A 19495-nucleotide genomic window follows, 5' to 3' on the forward strand; every position below is an offset into this window, starting at 1 on the left:
CTTTCTTAGCAGTTTTAAGTATACAGTATGGTATTGTTAACTAGTGGGCACTATGTTGTGCAATTGTTCTCCAGAATTTATATGTCTTGTATAACTGAAACTTTATTCCCTTTAACTGTCAACTATCCCTGTCTCCCTATGATCTGGCAACTATCATTTTACTCTCTGGTTCTACAAATTTGAGTGTTTTAGATTTCATATGTAAATAAGATTATATATGATTTGTCTTTACATATCTTGATTATTTCACTTAGCATGTCCCTCACTCCATACCTCTTATTCTAAATAACACATCTCTCTCTCCCTCTCCCCATCTCTCTCTTTTTAAAATACCCTGAATGAATTATCATAATTTCTCTAGCCATTCTTCTGTCAGAAGACATTTAGATTATTTTTATAACTTCACCATTGTGAATAATTATACAGTGAATATGGGAGTACAGCTATATTTTTGCGATCCTAAATTTTAATGTCTTTGGATGTATATACCCAGAAGTTGAATTGGTAGGTACTTCATTTGGCAATTGTACTTTTAATTTTTGAGGAACCTCCCTAGTGTTTCACAGTTGACTCTACTAATTTACATTCCCACCAACAAAGTATAAGGGTTCCCTTTCCTTAACATCCTTACCAATGTGTATCTTTAAAAACAATGGTCGAGTGTGGTGGTGCTTGCCTGTAATCCCAGCACTTGGGAGGCTGAGGCAGGAGGATCACTGTGAGTTAGAGACCAGCCTGTACTACATAGTGAGACCCTATGTAAAAAAAAAAATAATAAAATAAAATAAAAACAACAGATGTCTAAACAGGTATGAGATGATATGTCATTATGTTTTGATTTTAGTTTCTCTTATGATTTATTATGTTGAACACCTTTTCATGTATCTGTTGACTGTTTGATTGTCTTTTTTTGAGAAATGTCTGTTTGGGTCTTTTGCCCATTGTTTATTTCTTGCTTTTTTTTCTATTCTGTTATAGAAGTTTCTTATACACTTTGGATATTAATCCTTGAGTGTGCTGAAGCTTTGGAGTTTGATGTTATCTTGGCTTTTGTTGACTATGCTTTTGTCATCTTATCCAAAAATTTCATTGCTGAGGGCAGTGTCAAGGAGCTTATTCCTTATGTTTTCTTTTACGAGTTTAACAGTTTTAGGTCTTACGTTTAAACTTTTAATCCATTCTGAGTTTGTGTGTGTGTGTGTGTGTATGTGTGTGTGTGTGTGTGTGTGTAGTGTAAGGTAAGCCCAATTTCATTCTTTTCCAAGTGAATACCCAGTAGTCTGGAAGTAGACTTCCATAGTTTATTGCACCATATGTATTTAATGTATACATCTTAATGAGTTTGAAGATAAATATATACCCTGGAGACCATCATCACAACCAAGGTCATAAACATATCCATCACCTACAAAGATTCTTCCTCCATTTTGTATTTTTTGTGCCCTTACTGAAAATTAACTGACTGTATATGGGTGGTTTATTTCTGGTTTATTTCTGCTGTTCTAAATATCTGATTTTATGCCACTGCTATACCATTTTGATTATTATATCATTGACATATAGTTTGGAATCAAGCTTTGTGAGGTTTCCTACTCTGCTTTTTCTCAAGATTCCTTTGATTATTTGGGATCTTCTGTGATTTCACACAAATATTAGGATTGTTTTTCTACTTCCCTGAAAATATTCCTTGAGAGTTTTGATAGAGATTGCATTCAATCTGTAGATTGCTTTGAGTTGTATGGACAACTTAGTAAGAGAAATTTTTCCAGTCCTTGAACACAGTATAGATCTTTTAGCTCCTAGGTTTAATTTATTCCAAATTATTTTTATGCTACTATAAATGTGATTGTTTTGCAGTCTATAGAAAAGCAACTGATTTTTGTGGGCTTTTTTTTTTTTTTGAGACAGGATCTCACTATGCAGTTCAGGCTGGTCTTGAGCTCACTTTGTAGCCCAGGCTGACCTCGAACTCACAAAGATCCTCCTGCCTCAGCATCCAAATGCTGGAGTTACAGGTGTGCACCAGCATGCCCACCTTAGCAACTGACTTTTATACGTTGGTTTTATACTGTATGACTTAGCTGAATTAATTTATTCATTGTAACAGCTTTTTCAAATCAAGGTTTTAGGGTTTCCTACATATATAATCATGTCACCAGCGAACAGAAACAGTTTTACTTCTTTATGATGTTAGTGCCTTATATTTGTTTTACTTGCCTAATTGCTCTGGTTAGTACTTTCAGTTGTATTATTACCATGTGCGCTGAGCTCCTGGTTCTGCAAATGAGGAATGAAGTTGTGAACCAAAGGAGGAGGTAAGGAGTGTTTTTATTAGGAATAAAAAGAACTGCTCCTGGATTCCCAGGAGGGGTTCGAGTGGGTAGTCACATGGCCCCTCAGTCTGTAGTCACTTTTATTGGTAAGCAGGGCACAGGAATTGCTTAATTGTTTAGTGGCCACCTATCACAGGTGGCTCTGTGAAGTTAAAATGACCAGTTGGAACTCAGGTCTTCTAACTCAGTTCTTTCACATATAGGGTTTAGAGGAAGCTGAGATCTTAGAAAAAAGAAAACCGGTTATTTTGCATTATAATTTCCTCAGAACTCAGGAACTTAGTAGGGGCTGGCTGCATCTCCCTTTAGGAGGGAATAGGCTGCATTCCATGTTGCTTTAGGAAGTTTATTCCTGGTCCAAAGTCCTACTTCACTGTCTGTTATTTAAATTCTCATTTGTATGGGCTGATATCCAACTCTCTATTACAGGCACTTCTAGCTGGCTGCCTCACTCATAAGCTAACTAAATGAACTATTTTCTACATTTCCCCCATCTGAAGAAGTATCCCTAATTGTCATTTAGGGAAAATGGCAAAAGATAAATCTAGCTACTTCCTGTTGAAAGGTATCCATGTCAGGGAGACGGCAGTCAGGAACTTTCTCTGAAGAGCTAATCTAAGAGACTTTTGATAGGTGTCATGTTGGGGTTCACCAGTTACTGGCTGTCTTAAGAAGATCAATCTAGAGGAACCCTGCAAAAAGTTTGGCACATTCATCATTGGGTCCATCTGCATAACCTTTTGGATTTTGCCACCTACCAGGCAAGAAGAAACACATTTTACCAAAAGATTAATGATAAGGCAGATAGATGTGAGTAGGGGGTGAAGCTGAGTCCAGACATTGCCCTTAAGGGATTAGAGTAGGGTTTGTAACCAGCTGGGTACTAGACCTGCCTGCTCATGGACATTATCTATAATTCTGATATTTTATTGTTTTAAGGTCTGCCTCCACCTGTTTTGAATTATTTACCCAAAAACAACACATTTCATTTATTAGTGCACAGGTCTCTCTAGTTTTGGGTGTAAGAAGATCAAGAGCTGTGCAGGTTTGAAGGTCAATTTCAGCTAAAAATTTAAAGATTCTTGCACAGCTTCTGCAGCTGCCACTGTGGCTTTACAGCCTTGTTGAACCATACTAATGAGGTTTAGGACTATCTTTCTAATAGGGAATGCCTATAAACCAAAAGAATTCCCTGACAATCATATGATCCATACCTGGTCTCTCCCATATAGGGTTATCAGGTGTATATCTACCCCAATTTCATTTTTCAAATCCATTGTAAGAGGGCATATTATTTTAAAATTTTTTTTCATTAGTACATGTTTGCAGTACATAGTGATTACATTCATTCTAGGCAATTGGTGCATGTACATAACACTTCTCAATTCTGTTTTCTCCCTCCTCTCCATTTCCCTTTTTGCCAGCATTACATTTATTTATAAGTCCTTATAAAGTTAATTTTGATACTTGTAGATTAACAAACATTCTAATAGGCTAAAAGAAACATGAAAGATAATTATACTAAAATCAAGGTACACCGTTAGATATATTCTCCATGCTAGATCACAATAACTTTTTTCTCTTTTTTTTCATATTATATCTTTTATTTCACACTTTGTTTATATATTGAGTTTTTCATATAAGAGAAACCATCCAATATTTAAACTTGTGTGTCTAATTTACCTCACTTAACATTATGGTGCATCTGTTTTCCAAAAGGTGCATCTGTTTTCCTAAAAATGACTCAAATTTATCATTCTTTATTACAAATATTCCATTGTATATAAATACCACATTTTCTTTATCCATTCATCTGTTGATAGATATATATGCTACTTCCAAGATTTAGTTATTATGAATTGTGCTCCTGTAAACATGGGTATGTATACATCACTGTGGTATGGTAATCTTCACCTCTTTTGGTACGATATCTAGGATGAGAATTTCTGGATCAAATGGAATTTCTATTTTTAGTTTTTTGAGGAATCTCCATACTGATTTCCATAGTAGTTGTACCAGTTTACACTCCCCAGAATAAAGAAAAAAACCTTTTTTCTTGCAGCCTCTCTAGTATTTGTTATTGGTTGATTTCTTGGTGGTAGTCATTCTTTTTGGAGTGAGGTAGAATCTTAGTTTTGTTTTAATTTGCATCTCTTGAATGGATAGTGATGTTGAACATTTTTTCATGTGTTTATTGGCCATTTGTATTTCTTTATCCAAGAAGTGTTTATTCATTTTACATGCCCATTTTTGGACTGGGTCTTTAAATCTGAGGCATCGGTTTTTTGAGTTCTCTATGTGTTCTAGATATTGGTCCTTTGTCTGAGGAGTTGCTGGCAAAAATTATTTTCCCAGTCTGTAGGTTGTCTCCTGAAGATCTGGCAATGTTTTCTTAAAGAGAAGTTTTATGCCCTCCAAGGGTTCACAGGAGTATTGATCTGTCTCTTCAGTTTCCAGAGGTGCATCTGAATTCCATGGCGTAAGTCAGGAGTGGTATATCGAGGACTTCTGGTTACCTTCACAGCTAATGGAGTGGATATGATCACCACATGTGATCCTTCTGATGTAGGTTCTTGGGAGGGATGGATGGTTGAACTTTAAGCAGCACCAAGTCTCCTGGCTGAAACACAGAAAGCCCAGCCTAGTATCTCTAGGGTGTTCTTCAAATAATTGTTGGAGAGTATGTTGAAAGTTGACTAGAGCTGTAATGTCCCTAATTTGGGTGACAATTTCCTGATCACCCAGGAAATCATTGCTGAGTAATGGTTGCCTATTGAACATTTCAAAAGCACTTAGTGCTAGCGTCTTGAGTGACTTTCTTCTTTGTGTCAAGGCTAAGGGATGCAAAGTGGGCCAGGGAAGATGAATTTCCTGGCTGAGCTTTCTGAGGTGTCTTGTTAAGGTCTCATTCATCTTTTCAACTTCACCTGATGGATTGTGGCCTCCAGTCACAATAGAGATGGTATTGAATTCTTAGGTTTTGAGAGATTCCCTGTGTGACAGTAGGCTTAAAGTCAGGGCCATTGTCACTCTAGAGGTTCCTAAGAAGAACAAACCTGGGAATAATTTCTAGGGTTAAGGTCCTTATCACTTCTGAAGCTTTTTCCCCACTGCAAGAAAAGCTTCCACCCAGTTAGTGAAAGTATCTACCCACACTGAGAGATACCAAATTCCCTTACTTTGGTGCATGTAGGTAAAATAAATTTGCCAGTCCTTTCCTGGATATGCCCCACTTTGTTGTCTATCAGGGGATGCAGTCCTTCTATTGGGAAGTTTTTTTTCTGACATATTTCACAGGTTTGCATAACTTGTTGAGCCATATGGAGGAGCCCCTTACCCATAAATAATCTCTGAACCATTTGGTAAGTATTTTTTTATTTCCTAAGTGGAAAACTTGGTGAAGTTTTAATGATTTTCCATTGGCTGGTTGCAGGTACGAGTAGCTTCTCACCCTCTATCTGAAACCACCCAGAAGGGAGGAGCTGATATCCCTGTGATAGGGCCCATTCTATCTCAGCTCTGTATAATTAGGCTTGATATCTCCCAAGGAATTTTCTCAAAATAGAGTGCCTTGCTGACCACTGAGCAAAAAGGTTCTCAAACTCCTTGGCAACTAGGTTAGCCAGTCAGTTTCTCTGTGCAATATCATCTGTTCCCATTTGGTGCCCACTGCATTGTATAACTTCCAGGCCTCATCTTCTGGGCGAAAGGTGGCAGGATTTAAAAAGAAATAGGGGGCTGGGGATATAGCTCAGTGGCACAAGTGCCTGCCTGGCAAACACAAGGTCCTGAGTTTGATTCCAGGTACCAAAAAAAAAAAGTAAATAAAAAGAAATGGGTCTTTAGTTGGACAGCTCATTTTTCCAAAAGGTGTGCTTGATGTTTATGAAGGTGGTTATGAGATAATCATAAGCTGCCTTCATAAGAGAGAAGTCTGGCTGCATTATGAGGTATAAAAACAGTGAGATCCTTTCCTAAAGTTAGTTTAAAGGCTTCTGAAACCAGAAGGACCACTGCTACCACTACTCAAAGGCAGGCCAGCCAGCCCTCTGCTACTATATTGTATTCTCAGCTCAAATATCCTACTGGTTTTGTGCAGGCCCTCGGTCCTGGGTTAAGACTCCTAAGGCCATTCCATTCATCTCAGAGACATATAAGTTAGAGCACTGTCCTACAGGGAAACTTCATGCAGGGCCATGTAGATGTGCTCCTTCGAGTTTTTGCAAAGCCTCTGAGAGCTTGATTCCTAACTTAAAGTGAGTGTTAGACTTTTGAGTCTCTTCAGTTGACTGATAAAGGGGCCTTGCTATCTTGCCATAACCTATAATCCAGAGCAACAAAAAACAATTATGCCTAAGAATTCCCTAAACTGTTTTAAAGTTTTCAGGAGGGAAAAAAGAAGCAATTAGTCCAATACATTCTTCCCTAGCCTTTGGCTTCCCTCGAAGAGGACTAGACCAAGGACTAGACCATTTTACAGACAGACTACAGAGTTGTGCCTCAGCTGAAGAAACTTTATATCCATTCTCAGCTAAAAAGTTTAATAGGGTTTGGGTGCCTTGGCCTGAGAGTTCCTCAGAAGGGACACATAAATTCATCTAATCACTAACAATTTCATAAAATAATTTAAATTGGGTGTGGTGGTACATGCCTGCAATCCCAGAACTGCAAAGGCTAAAGCAGAAGGATTATAGGTTTGAGGTGATCCTGGGCTACATAGTCAGTTCAAGGCCAGTGTGACCCACATAGTGAGACCCTATCTCACAGTAGCAATGAAAAACCGTTTACATGCCATAAAATTTACCCATTTCAAGGGAATGATTGAATGACTTTTACTAAGTTAGCAAAGTTGTTTAACCTTTGCCACGATCCACTTTTAAGAAATTTCTGTCACCCCCAAAAGATCCCTAGTGCCCATTTGCAGTTGCTGTCTATTTCTATCCCCAACCCCAGGCAGCCACTGAATTACTTTATAGATTTACTTGGACATTTCATATAAATTGACTCATATAATATGTGAGTTTTTGCATCTGCATTCTTTCATGTAACATGTTTTTGTGATCTGTATTGTGTTGTAGCATGTAGTGCTATTTTGTTCTTTGTTTTATTGCTCAATAATACTGTACTGCATGAATAAATTGTTTCATGTATCCACTTTAAAAAAATATGGTCCACATAATGTTAAGCCTCTAGTAGGACAAAGTCTTCAGAGAAAGTTTCTCCAAATAGATGAGGACTCTCTCTAATTCCCTGGAGCAGCAATATAGTCCTTGTTTTACTGAGCCGCTTGATCAGAGGGATCTTCAAATGCAAAAAGAATTGTGAATCAATCCTGCTTCCAGTGGTTCCCCTTACAGATGGGATAGGGGGCAGTCAGCACTTTACCCTTCTAGTGGCAATGATCCTCACCACAGTCCCTACAGAAGTCTCCTAGCTCTCCAGTTATAGCAAGCAGATGAATCATTATTGCCTTGGGAATTTGGTACCCCTGCTAGGGAGCTGCCACCAGTGTACTTCCTTTTCTCTGATCTTTTTTTTCCTTTTTCTTGGCCTCCTCTTAGTCTCAGTTATAAAAGACCTCAGTTGCTAGTTTGAATAGGGAAGCTAAAGAGCTAACAGGGCCAAATGCCTTCTTCTACAGTTTTATCCTTATGTCCAAGGCAGATTGGGTTTGAAATTTATTCTTAAGCATTATCTGCTCCTCTATGGAGTCTGGAGATAGAAGAGTAAACTTAGTTAACACCTCCTAGAGCCTTTGTAAAATGGCAGAGGGATTCTCTTCACTGCTCTGATACATAGTTATTAACTTGGAATAATTAAGAGGCTTAGAATGAATGAGTCCTTTGCAGTCCTTCTGGGATACAGGCCTGGAAATGTTTGCATGTTTTCTCATCCTCACTATTGATATAGAGATGATATAGGTACCTCCAGATAATCCACATGATATAGGAGAAATAACTCCCAATCTACTAGATGTCTGATATACCAGGTTTGTGCTCCCTAAATTGAAGAATGAATAGTAAGGGACAATGAAGATTAAGAGTAGGAAATATTTATTGACAAAAGATAGCTTCTATCTAAGAGAGACAGAAGTGGACCCAGTAAGTGGATTACCCAGAAGCCCACTTCTTGAGGGAAGTTTTATAGAGCAAAGTCACAAGGTGGATACAAAATCATGAGGTGGGTGTAAAGTGAAACAAAACTATGATTGACCAATAAGATTACAAGTATAGTCACTTAGGTGATATTGATCCAATAGGGAAGCAAGTCATGTCACAAGGTAGATATAAGATAGGACAAAACTATGATTAACTAGTAAGATTACAAGTACTTGTATAGTCACTCAGGGAATATTGATCCAATGGGGAAACAAGTCACATAGAAAGTGTGCACGAAAAGAACAAGGACCTTTCCTGGAAGAGATAGGCCCCTCACCGAGGTGATTGATGCCTATTTAGAGTATTGATCATCACTGTTTTTCCTTGGGAAAGTAGGTATAGTTACTTCATCTTTTTCTTGAGGTCTGGCCTTCAGTGAATGCACCTCCACTCAGTTGTAATGTGTTTGCCTCTTCTGCGCTGACTCTTTCAGAGGCCTAGTCCTGTCTGATTGCCTATATTTCTAACTAATTTAGCTGTCTATAATATTATCACTGTTACCAGGTAGCCTGCTTCTAAAAGTTGCTCACCAACTAAATGTTACCAGGTTTTTTTTTTGTACCAGGAATCAAACTCAGGACCTTGTGCTTGCCAGGCAGGTGCTTGTGCCACTGAGCTATCTCCCCAGCCCTGTTACTAGGTTTTGAATTGCTCACCTGTCTCTATGGAGTTAGATTCCATATTCTCATCTCAAACAAAGAACTGAATAAAATGAGCAAAAAGCAGTGGCCAAGTTCATTCAAGAAAGTAAAAGTGGAGAGTGCTGGGGGGAAACTGGCTCTGCAGAGCGAGCTTGGGCTGAGTAAAGAGAAAAAGAGGGTAAAAGCAAAAATAAAAGTACATGCTGCATCTGGGAAATGCAGCATCGGCTGTCATGGAAAGTTATGATAGCAAGCTCTTCATGGCATTGGTGTATCCTTTATATTGTCCAAATCTTGAGGAAACCTATGAGAAGTTCTACACATGGGTCCTGAGAGGTGGTGCTGGGATCCCACACCTCAGGCTGATGTCAGATCTAGGCCATCCTTTTGAAAACCTGCTCAAGTTCTCACTAGAAGTCCCTGTGCAGGGCTTTGAAACTGCTCTTTGCGTGTGTCTGGTATCTTGTGATTAACAGGTCACCCCCTACTACACTGGCTAACTTTGCCACAGCCTAATCTCCTGTCTCATCATCGGGATCCCAGTCAGGGTTCTCTCTTGGGATGGCCTGACTCCCTGTTGGAAATGGCCTTTCCTCTGGCTATAGTTCCTCACACTTTCTATAATTAATCATATGTAATTCATCTCCAGACTTCTGCTGCATGTAAGGTTGCTTGCTTTTTACTAATGGTTAATGTTTAATCTAAAAGAAGCATGATATGCTTCCATGCTAGATCAAAAGATGGAGCTATACTTTGCAGTATCTCTATGTACTTAATCATGATCATCAGAAAACCTTCCTAAATCCTGTTTGAGCTGTCTTAAGTTTGTCAGAGTAGAGGACACATGGACTCAAAACACCATATTCTCCCCTGCTCACTTCCTGAAGAGGATATAGTTCCCTTGTGGAGGCTTGTTTTGGCCTGTGCAGCAGCTTGGGCTCTGGGGCTGGACTAGAATGGTTAGGTGGAGCTGTCTGAGTCTTAGCAGGGCCTCATGAACCCACAAGTTACCTGGGCTTCAGCCTGCATTGCCAGAGCAGCCTGGAGTTGCCTCCTAAAGCTGAAAATGCTTGACATAGTAAACTTCTGACCATTTCCACCCTCTCTTACAAAACTGTTCTAAATGAAGGATGGTTTCATAATTTATACTTCCCAGAGGCCATTTCTGAGTTCTTAGGTCATAGCCAGGCCAAGCTTTTTTGGAGAAAAAAATTAAGTGATCTCTCTGTAAACTCTGAGGGTCAAATGATTTCCAGTGAGTTCATATACACTCCAAAAACATGCAGGAAGCCACCAAGTTCACATTTCCTATTCTGAAAAACAAGCAGAGAGGCATCTCTTTTACCTGCCTGTTTCGGCCAGTAGCTTGGGAAATTCCCCAGCTCCGATCCCTCCAGGGCTAGCAGCAGCCACTGGTGTTATCTAAAGGAAGTGGCATGAGGCCAGAATACCACTCTTACCAGCAAGTAAGTATATTCACCCTTTGGCTCATACTAACTGCAGTGAAACTTCTACCCTAATTTAGCATTTGTTGGCCTAGCATCATGCTCCAGAGAGAAATCATGGTGAGAGAGAGGCAGTTCATGGTTCCCTTAATGTCCATTCTAATAAAGTTGCCATCTGCCTTTGTGGATCTGTAAAAGACTATTCCTACCTTTAAAAAACCTATTGGTTCACCTCGCCCTATTAGTATTCCTGAAGGGTGAGGGGAGGCTAATGAAGTGGTCATATTCTCTAATTTCCAGCCCTATCTTAAGGGCAAGAAGACAGACAAATTGGAACTGAAAAATCTTTTCAGGGAAAAGAAAAAAGAATGGCAGGAGAAAGTTAGAGTTAAGAGTCTTTAACATAACAGTGGAAGAGGTTTTTCCTCATTATGTATGCAGTGAGTTAAAAGAATAATTTGCCTAAGAGTTGTCATTCTCTGTCCAGAAAAACACAGAACAAAAGCATCAAGACCTATATGTGCCCCCTCACCAGAGGAGGATCAGTTCAGAAAGGAAACTGAGATAGAGCAGGATTGACATTCCCTTTCATGAGTGTGAAAGAGGGATCAGGCCAGACTCCCTCAGTGAAAGCTGTTCTTTCACTTGTTAGACCAGCAGCCATGGTGGTTACCTTTACATGACCAAGGAAGTCCTGTGTTTTTATCTGAGGCATACTGCTCCCAAATATACTCTACCACCATGAAAATGACAGAAGGGACATAAGTCTATCCAGTAAAAAAACAGCACAAATCTTTCTCCTCAATGGAATAACAATTAACAAGAACATACTGCAAAAAGAAGAGGACAATAAAAACTCCACATATGGGACTTACATTGTATTAATCTCAGATCCCAGATGAACCCCCAGATATTACTGTATGTACTGAGCTCATGGTTCATCAAAAATCACAGAATGAAGTCACAAACCAAAGAGGAGGTTAGGAGCATTTTTATTGGGGGGGCAGCTCCTGCATTTCCAGGTGGGGTCCCAAGTGGGTAGCCATATAGCCCCCCAATCTAGAGTCTCTTATAGGTAAGCAGGGCATAGGAATTACTTGTTTGGCGGCCACCTATCATAGGTGGCTCTGTGAAGCTAAAATAACCACTGGAACTCAGGATCTCTAGCCCAGTTCTTTCAAATGTAGCTTTTATGGGAAATGGGGATCTTAAAAAAAACTGGTAATTATGCATTATAATTTTCTCAGAATGGAGGAACTTAGAAGTCACTCAAATGGTATATTTCCCTTTAGGAGGGAGGGAGCTGCATTCCCTGTTGCCTGAAGGAGTTCATTTGTGCTCCAAATTCCTAGTTCACTGTTTGTTTAAATTCCCATCAGCCAGAGGAGTGGTGGTGCACCCCTGTAATCCCAGCACTGGGGAGGCTGAGGCAGGAGGATCATTGCGAGTTCAAGACCAGCTTGGGGTACAAAGTGAGCTCAAGGCCAGCCTGAACTGCATAGCAAGACCGTCTCAAAACAAAAAATTCCCATCAATATTGCTGATTACTCAACTCTATCTCAGGCCCATCTCCTACCTTGCTGCCTCACTCACAAGCTAACTAAATAAACCATTTTCTACATTATCATGAGTAGAAGTGATGAAAGGGATAGGGTTTCAGTCTTGTAAATTTTATCAAAACTTATTTTATGACCAAACATTATTTATACTATAAAATGTTCCATGTGCATGCCTTCTTACTATTACTGTGACATCATTATCTTGTTTCTGATCTTAGAGGAAAAGCAAATTTCTGTGCATTGATGTTGCTTTTGAGCTTGCCATATACAGCCTCTATTGTATTAAGAAGAAGTCTTTATCAGCTTTGTTTAGATTTTCATCTTGAAAGGATATTGAATTTTTTCAGATGTATTTCTTGCATCTGTTGAGATGATCATATACTTTTTTCCTTCCTTTGGTTGATGTGTAGTATAATTGTTGTTTAATTAAATATATTTAACCATTTTTTCCGCCCAGCAATAAATCCCACTTTATTGGTGAATGATCCTTTTAATGTGCTGTTGAATTCAGTTTGCTGGTATGTTGTGAGGATTTTTTCAATTTTGTTCATAAGGGACATAGGCCTGTAATTTTCTTTTAATGTTCTTATCTAACTTTTGAATCAGGGTGATGCTGGCCTCAAAAAGTGGTTTTGGAAGTATTCCCTCTTCAGTTTTGGGGAAGAGATTGAAGATTGGTATTCTTTGTTAAATGTTTGTTGAACTCAGCTATGAAGCCATCTTGTCCTGGGATTATCTTTGATGGGAGACTTTTCATGACTGATTTAATGACTTTCATTCTTATTGATCGGTGCAGATTTCCTGTTTCTTCATGATTCAATCATGGTAAATTGCATATTTCTAAGAATTTATCCATTTCTTCTAGGTTATCCAGTGTTGAAGTATAATTATTCATAATAGTCTCTTCTGACTCTTAGTACCTCCTTGAGCTCAGTTGTTACTGACTCCTCTTTCATTTCTGATTTTACTTAAGTCACTTCTCTTTTGTTTCTTAGCTTTGATGAGGGTTGTTTTTCTTTTCTTTTCAACATACTAATTTTTAGTTATGTTGATCTTTTCTGTTGCTTTCCTGATATCTATTTCACTTTATTTCTACTCTGGTTTTTATTTCTCTCCTCTCATAAAAATTAGGCTTAGTTTACTATTTTTCTAGTTCTTTAAGGTATAACCATTACAACATTTGAGATCTTTCTCAATTTTTAATGCAGATATATTTTACTATGTATCTCCCTCTTGAACTGCTTTTGTTTTATACCATTAGTTTGGATATATTGTGTTTCCATTTTTATTTGTCTCAAGACATTTTTAAATTTCCATTTTACTTATTTATTTGACTTATTGGTTGTTCAACCATGTTGTTTAATATCCACATATTTATGAATTTTCTGAGGCTCTTTATATTATTGACTTCTTGTTTCATGTTCTAAAAAATAGTTTTAGTTAGGTTATAGATAAGGCAACTCACTAAGGGAAGGGCCTGAGATAGAGTTGGTGATCAGCCATATTGAAAAGAGACTGTGAATTAGGACTTTGAACCAAGAATGAACTTCCTCAGGCGATGTGGAATGTAGCCTCCTCCCTAAAGGGAGTTGCAGTCACTCCCTGCTGAAGGGAGTTTTAGCCCCTCCTACTAAGCTCCTGAGTTTTGAGGAACACAAAATGCAAAAATAACCAGTTTTTTCCAAAGGTTACAGTTTCCTCTAAACCCTACATGTGAAAGAACTGGGATAGAGGGCCTGAGTTCCAATTTGTCATTTGAACTTCACAGAGCCACCCGTGACAGGTGGCAACTAAGTAATTTAGCACTTTCTCTGCACTGCTTCCCCATACAAGTGACTATAGATTGAGGGGCTATGTGACTACCCACTCGGGACTCCTCCTGGAAATCTAGGAGCTAGTTTTATTTTCAATAAAAATGCTCCTAACCTCCTTTGGTTCAAGACTTTATTCCTTCATGTTTGTGGAACCATGAGCTTGGATAATACAGTAAGTATCACTGTTGTTGGAACAGCATCACTTAATAGTGATACAGGAGAAATTACTCCCAGCCAGCTAGATGTCAGATGTGCTGAATTCATGACCCCTAAAATTGAAGAATGAATTTTAAAGGACAATGGAGGTTAAGAATAAGAAAGGTTTATTGAGAGATAGCTTCTGAGTTCTGAGTGGGTTACCACAAAGGCCCTTTTTCAGGGGTAATTTATTCAACAAAGTCACAATGTGGGTACAAGGTGGGCCAAATTGTAATCAACTTATGGAATTACTAGTATAGCTCCTTAGCTAATATTGACCCAGTAGGGAAGTCGGTTGTATGGCAAGGTTAAATGGAAAGAACAGAAGCATTTTTGGGAAAGGATGTATCTGGATGATGTGGTCACTCACCTGGGTGATTGATCCCTGTCTGGATTCCTGGGCAAGGTGGTGCTAATTACAGTATAATTCCAAGTTACTGCATATCCCTTAGGGAGGCATGTAGGCCTTCTTCAGATGTACCTCCAGCCGCAACTCTGTTGTCTGCATTTCTCACTGACTTCCTTGAGAGCCTAGTCCATTTCTGACTGTACATTAATTCCTATCTAACGTAGCTCTCTAAAATAATAAGACTTTAATCCTCAGATTTGTTAAGACTTGTTTTATGACCTAATATGTTGCAGTGGTACCTCGTTTCACAAACTTAATTCATTCCACCATTCTAGTCCTGAACCTAACTAGTCACAAACCCAATCAAATTTCCCCATACTGTTCAATGTAAATAAGCTTTATCCATTCTGACCCCCACTGCCTTAGTTACTTTTCTCATTGCTGAGACAAAATACCCAACACCCAAAGTTAAAGGGGGAAAGGTTTATTGCAGTTCACAGTTTCAAGAGACTTCGGTTCCTAGTTGGCTGGCCCCAAGGCTCGGTGGCATGGCAGAGGAGAAACAGATCATGGCAGACATAAGGCAGCAAGCAGTGAAGTAGCAAAGCACCAAGTGACAACAGCAGCCTTCTTTCTGTCCTTTATGTTCTATCCAGACTACCTGCCCTTACCACTCACACCATGGTGGGGTACCCTTAATCCTAGCATCTCACCATGAACCAATCCCAGCATCACATACTTAATCCTACCATCAAACACTCTAGATCCATCCACCTTTGAAAAGCCCCACCTATGACCATATGAGCCTTAGGGGTGGGGGGGCCATCTAGACACAAGCCATAACACCTACCAATGTGTTCAGAAACCAATTTTAGTCATGAACTGAATGAAATTTTCTTATAAGTTTCAGTGTAAATAAAGTTAATCTGTTCTGAACCATATATATATTTTAAACTAAAATATGAAACAAGTGCAATACATTATAGCACAGTACAGTATGCAGAGAGAACACTAACCTTGTTTGAGGCAATGTCTGGCATAGAAGATAAGAAGGTGAGTGGGAGGCTTATTTTTTGGAGGGAGAGTCCCCCACCATAAGAACATGGGGCCATCTTCTTCAGGGTTTCCCTCTTTGTCTCTTACCTACAGGGTCAATTCTGATGAAAAATCTATGTAATGTCACTTGTTTTTTCCTGCACTGCATAACTCTCTAGAAATGAGAGACAGTGCTATCGTTTATCAGATTCAGCACTCTATTCGTTATAGTATGTTGGGGTGGTGCTTGTCAAACACCACCTGGAGTGCCAAACCTGGCGCTCATTCCACTTTTCCATAATGGCTTTATCACATCCCTGCTAACCTCCTCCCTGTCTTCCTCTTCCTCAGTGGATGCTCCTCAGCAAGTGCCTTCTGCTGCTCACTCTGGAGTTCAGCAAGTTCTTCCATCATCAGCTCCTCCACATGGTCCTCCTCTATGTCTGCACCATTGATGTCCAGATCCATACTCTTGCCCATGGGCACAATCTTCTCCACTACCTGTGTATCAGGTGTCACGTTAAGTGACACATCCTGGCCACAGTTTCCTCCAGGCTGAGTTTAAGGTCCGGTATGTGACATATTCCCAGGCTTTGTCAATGAGGTTGATGCAGCGGAGGACTTTGAAATGTTTCTTCCAGAACTCTTTCAGAGTCAAGGACATCTCTTCAGTGACATTAAAACAGCTGGTGAAGAGCACCTTTGTGTACAGCTTCTTGAAGTTGCATGTCACTTGCTGGTCCATGGGCTGCAGGAGAGGTGTCGTGTTGGGGGATAGGAACTTGACCTTTATGAAATCATACTCAGCATCCATATCATCCACCAAGGCTGAAGGCATTGTCCGTCAGAAGGGTGGTTGTCAGAAAGATACTTCTTAAAAACAGTGTGAACACCTTATGCAGCCATTCCGTGAACAGTTATCTTATGGCCCAAGCATTATCATTGGCCTTTCGCACAACAGGCAATCTGGCCTTGTTCACGTTCTATTCCTTGAGTGCATGAGGGGTCTCAGAATGGTACACCAGTAGTGGCTTCATCTTCAGACTGGTGCTTACATTTGCACACAGCAGAAGGGTCAATCTGTCCTTCATGGGCTTGTGCCCTAGCAAGGCCTTTTCTTCCCGCATTATATAGATACTGTTTGGCAACTTTTTCCAGAAGAACCCTATTTCATTGCAGTTTGGCACTTGCTGAGCAACGTATCCTTCTGCCTTCATGAATTCCACAAATTCTTTCTTATATGTTTCTGCAGTGCTCTTGTCAGAACTGGAAACCTCACTATGTCTTATCACACTTTGGATGCTACCTCACTTGTGGAATTTATCAAACCACCCTCTATTGGCTTTAAATCCATTGCTTGTTGCTCTTATAGAGGGGTTTTCTTGCAGTGAATCACTGTGTAATTTCTTGGCTTTTCACAAATTATAGCTTCATTAATGCTGTCACCTTACAGCTGTTTCTCATTCAACCACACTAATAAAAACTTTTCCACCTCTTCAAGTTCTTGTGTCCTCTACTTGGTTAACATTGCTGCTGCTTTTGCCACCTCAGCTCCGTTGATGGCATCTTTATTCTTCAAAGTAGTGGAGATTCTCTGCTTTCTGTCCTGTGGTCTGAGGCCAGGTCAGGCACACAAATACAATGCTTATGCTTGCTGCAACTCTCTTCTTCAATTCAGTGGTTATTTTTTAAAAGATCTTACCATTCTTGCTGTGCACATTCTGGTTACCTCCAGTACAGCTCCATACATGTTTGTCACCTTCATTACCACTCTGCACTTTCTTTTTACTGCCATGCTTACTATGCAATTTCTTTGGAGCTATGCTGGATTGAAAAATACTGTACAGTACTGTATGCACTGAAAAGCACACAAAGAAGCTTCACAGCAAGTGAAGCTGTGACCGCGACAACTACAGAAATCCACGCCGACATGTCCCAGCAGGAAAGATGGCTGTGTTTGTGTTCATTGCCTGATGCAGAGTTCACAAACACAAGCAAAATTTTGCTGAACTCCTCTATTTAAATAGAATAGAAGGGGGCGTTACTGTATCTGTACTAGAGAATGTCTAGTGTATATTGCCTTCTAAGTATGAAATTTCTGATACATGAAAGTGTAATATTTTACATTTATCTGTTCTTTAATTTTCATAGTTTTCATTCTTCCTATAACAAATCTCCACAAACTCAGAAGTGTAAAGTAATACCCACATATTATTACAACTCAGAAGTCTGGGCACAATCTAGCCCACCTGAGTTCTCTTACTGGGGTCTCACAAGGCCCAAGTCGAGGTATAGTCAGGACTACATTCCATCCTGGAAATCCTGCAAAAGAATTTGCTTCTAATCCCTTTCACATTTTGGTGAAATTTATTTCCTCCTCAAATGTTTTGTGTGGCCCTTTCTATCTAAGAGCCAACAGTGGTGGGTTTGAGTCCCTCTTGTGTTTCAAATATGCCTTTGCGCTAGTCAGAAAATATTCGGTGCTTTTAAGGGCTCATGCAGTTACATTGGCTCTATCCAAATATTCTAGCATAATCTTATTGTAAGACCAGTTGAATATTAAGATCATTATTTTAATACATTTGCAGTGTCCCTTTTGTAATGTAACATACCATATTCACAAGTGTAATACCAGGGCCTGAACATAATAGGAGTTAGAAGTCTACTTACCATAATTGTGTCCTGCAAACTGGCCGAGCCACTTCCTCATTCTAATAGTATTAGGTTTCTATAGTGGTTCCTATATAAAAACCATGTTGCCTGTGAATGAAGACAGTTTTGCTATTTTATTTCCCAATCTGAATACTTTTATTTCTTATGCTTGTCTAACTGCCTTGGCTATAACTTCAGTACAATGTTGAAAAAATGTGGTATGAAACATACTTGTCTTATTCCCAATGTTAAGGATGGAACATTTATTCTCTCTCTGTAAAGTGTGATGGTAGCTGTAGGTTTTTCACAGATGTCCTCTATGAGACTCAGGAAGTTATCTTGTAGGCTTAGTTTTTAATGAATGATTATTGTATCTTCCCCAATGCTCTTTCTAAACCTGTTAAAAAAGTCATGTGATTTTTGCCCTTTATTCATTCATACATTACATGAGTTTAGTGTTCCTTGGATAGATTAAACTTGATCGTGATTCAATTTGCTATTATTATTGAGATTATGTTTTTATTAACAAGGGATATCAGTGTATAATTTTCTTTTTTTGTGTGACATATTTGTCTGGGTGTACTATAAGAATAATATCATCCTCTAGGATGAAGTGTCTCCATTTTCCAGAAGAATTTGTGAAGGATTGGAATTATATCCCCTGAAAATATTTGGTAGAATTCAATCTCTTTGTTATTCATTTGATTTTGTGTAGATTCTATCAAGTGTAATGACTTTAAGATAAAATCCAGCTATCATTGTTGCTAATCTAGTCAACTATAAATGAACCAATTTAATTAGAATTTAACTGTCATTGACTGTTAACTTTTGTATTTGAACAGGTGCAATAGTTTATGTTTGTTTTTTTTTGTCTTTTTTTGAGACAGGGTCTCGCTATGCAGTTCAGGCTGGCCTTGAGCTCACTTTGTAGCCCAGGCTGGTCTCGAGCTTGCAACAATCCTGCCTCATCCTCCCGAGTGCAGGGATTACAGGCGTGCACCACCATGCTGGGCTGCAATAGTTTATGTTGACACCTTTGGAAATCATTTAAGAAATAGTCTGGCTTATAAATCATTTAATTTGAAAGAATAGCTTTCAAAGGTAACAGCACCTACCAGAAATTTTTTTAAAATCAGAAGCCTTATAAAAATCTTCCAGTAAGAATAAAATGTGCATAACAATCTTTCAATGATTTTAAAGGCTTTGTAAACTTTTCTTACTTCCTACAAAACATGTACATTCTGAATGGAAAAACTCAGTCTCTGCCCCCTCTTTTACTAGATACCTGCTTCTCTCATTTTCTTCGTCTAA

General features: G+C 39.0%; 1 protein-coding gene across 3 annotated transcripts in view; it reads left to right on the forward strand.

Moving 5' to 3' along the window:
* The window catches only part of Chic1 (cysteine-rich hydrophobic domain 1), a 78426-nt gene that overhangs the window by 50297 nt on the left and 8634 nt on the right, over positions 1-19495 (forward strand). Inside the window, exon 4 of one of the 3 annotated variants that reach the window (XM_005414595.2) lies at positions 15884-16103. The exons of the other annotated variants lie outside the window; for them this stretch is intronic. Coding sequence (XP_005414652.1) covers positions 15884-16060 — 177 coding nt within the window. The 3' untranslated portion in view covers positions 16061-16103. The remainder of the gene's footprint in view (positions 1-15883; positions 16104-19495) is intronic. 3 annotated transcript variants of the gene reach the window in all.

Source organism: Chinchilla lanigera, unplaced genomic scaffold, assembly GCF_000276665.1.
Source record: "Chinchilla lanigera isolate Chin_1 unplaced genomic scaffold, ChiLan1.0 scaffold00190, whole genome shotgun sequence".
Classification (NCBI taxonomy): Eukaryota; Metazoa; Chordata; class Mammalia; order Rodentia; family Chinchillidae; genus Chinchilla; species Chinchilla lanigera.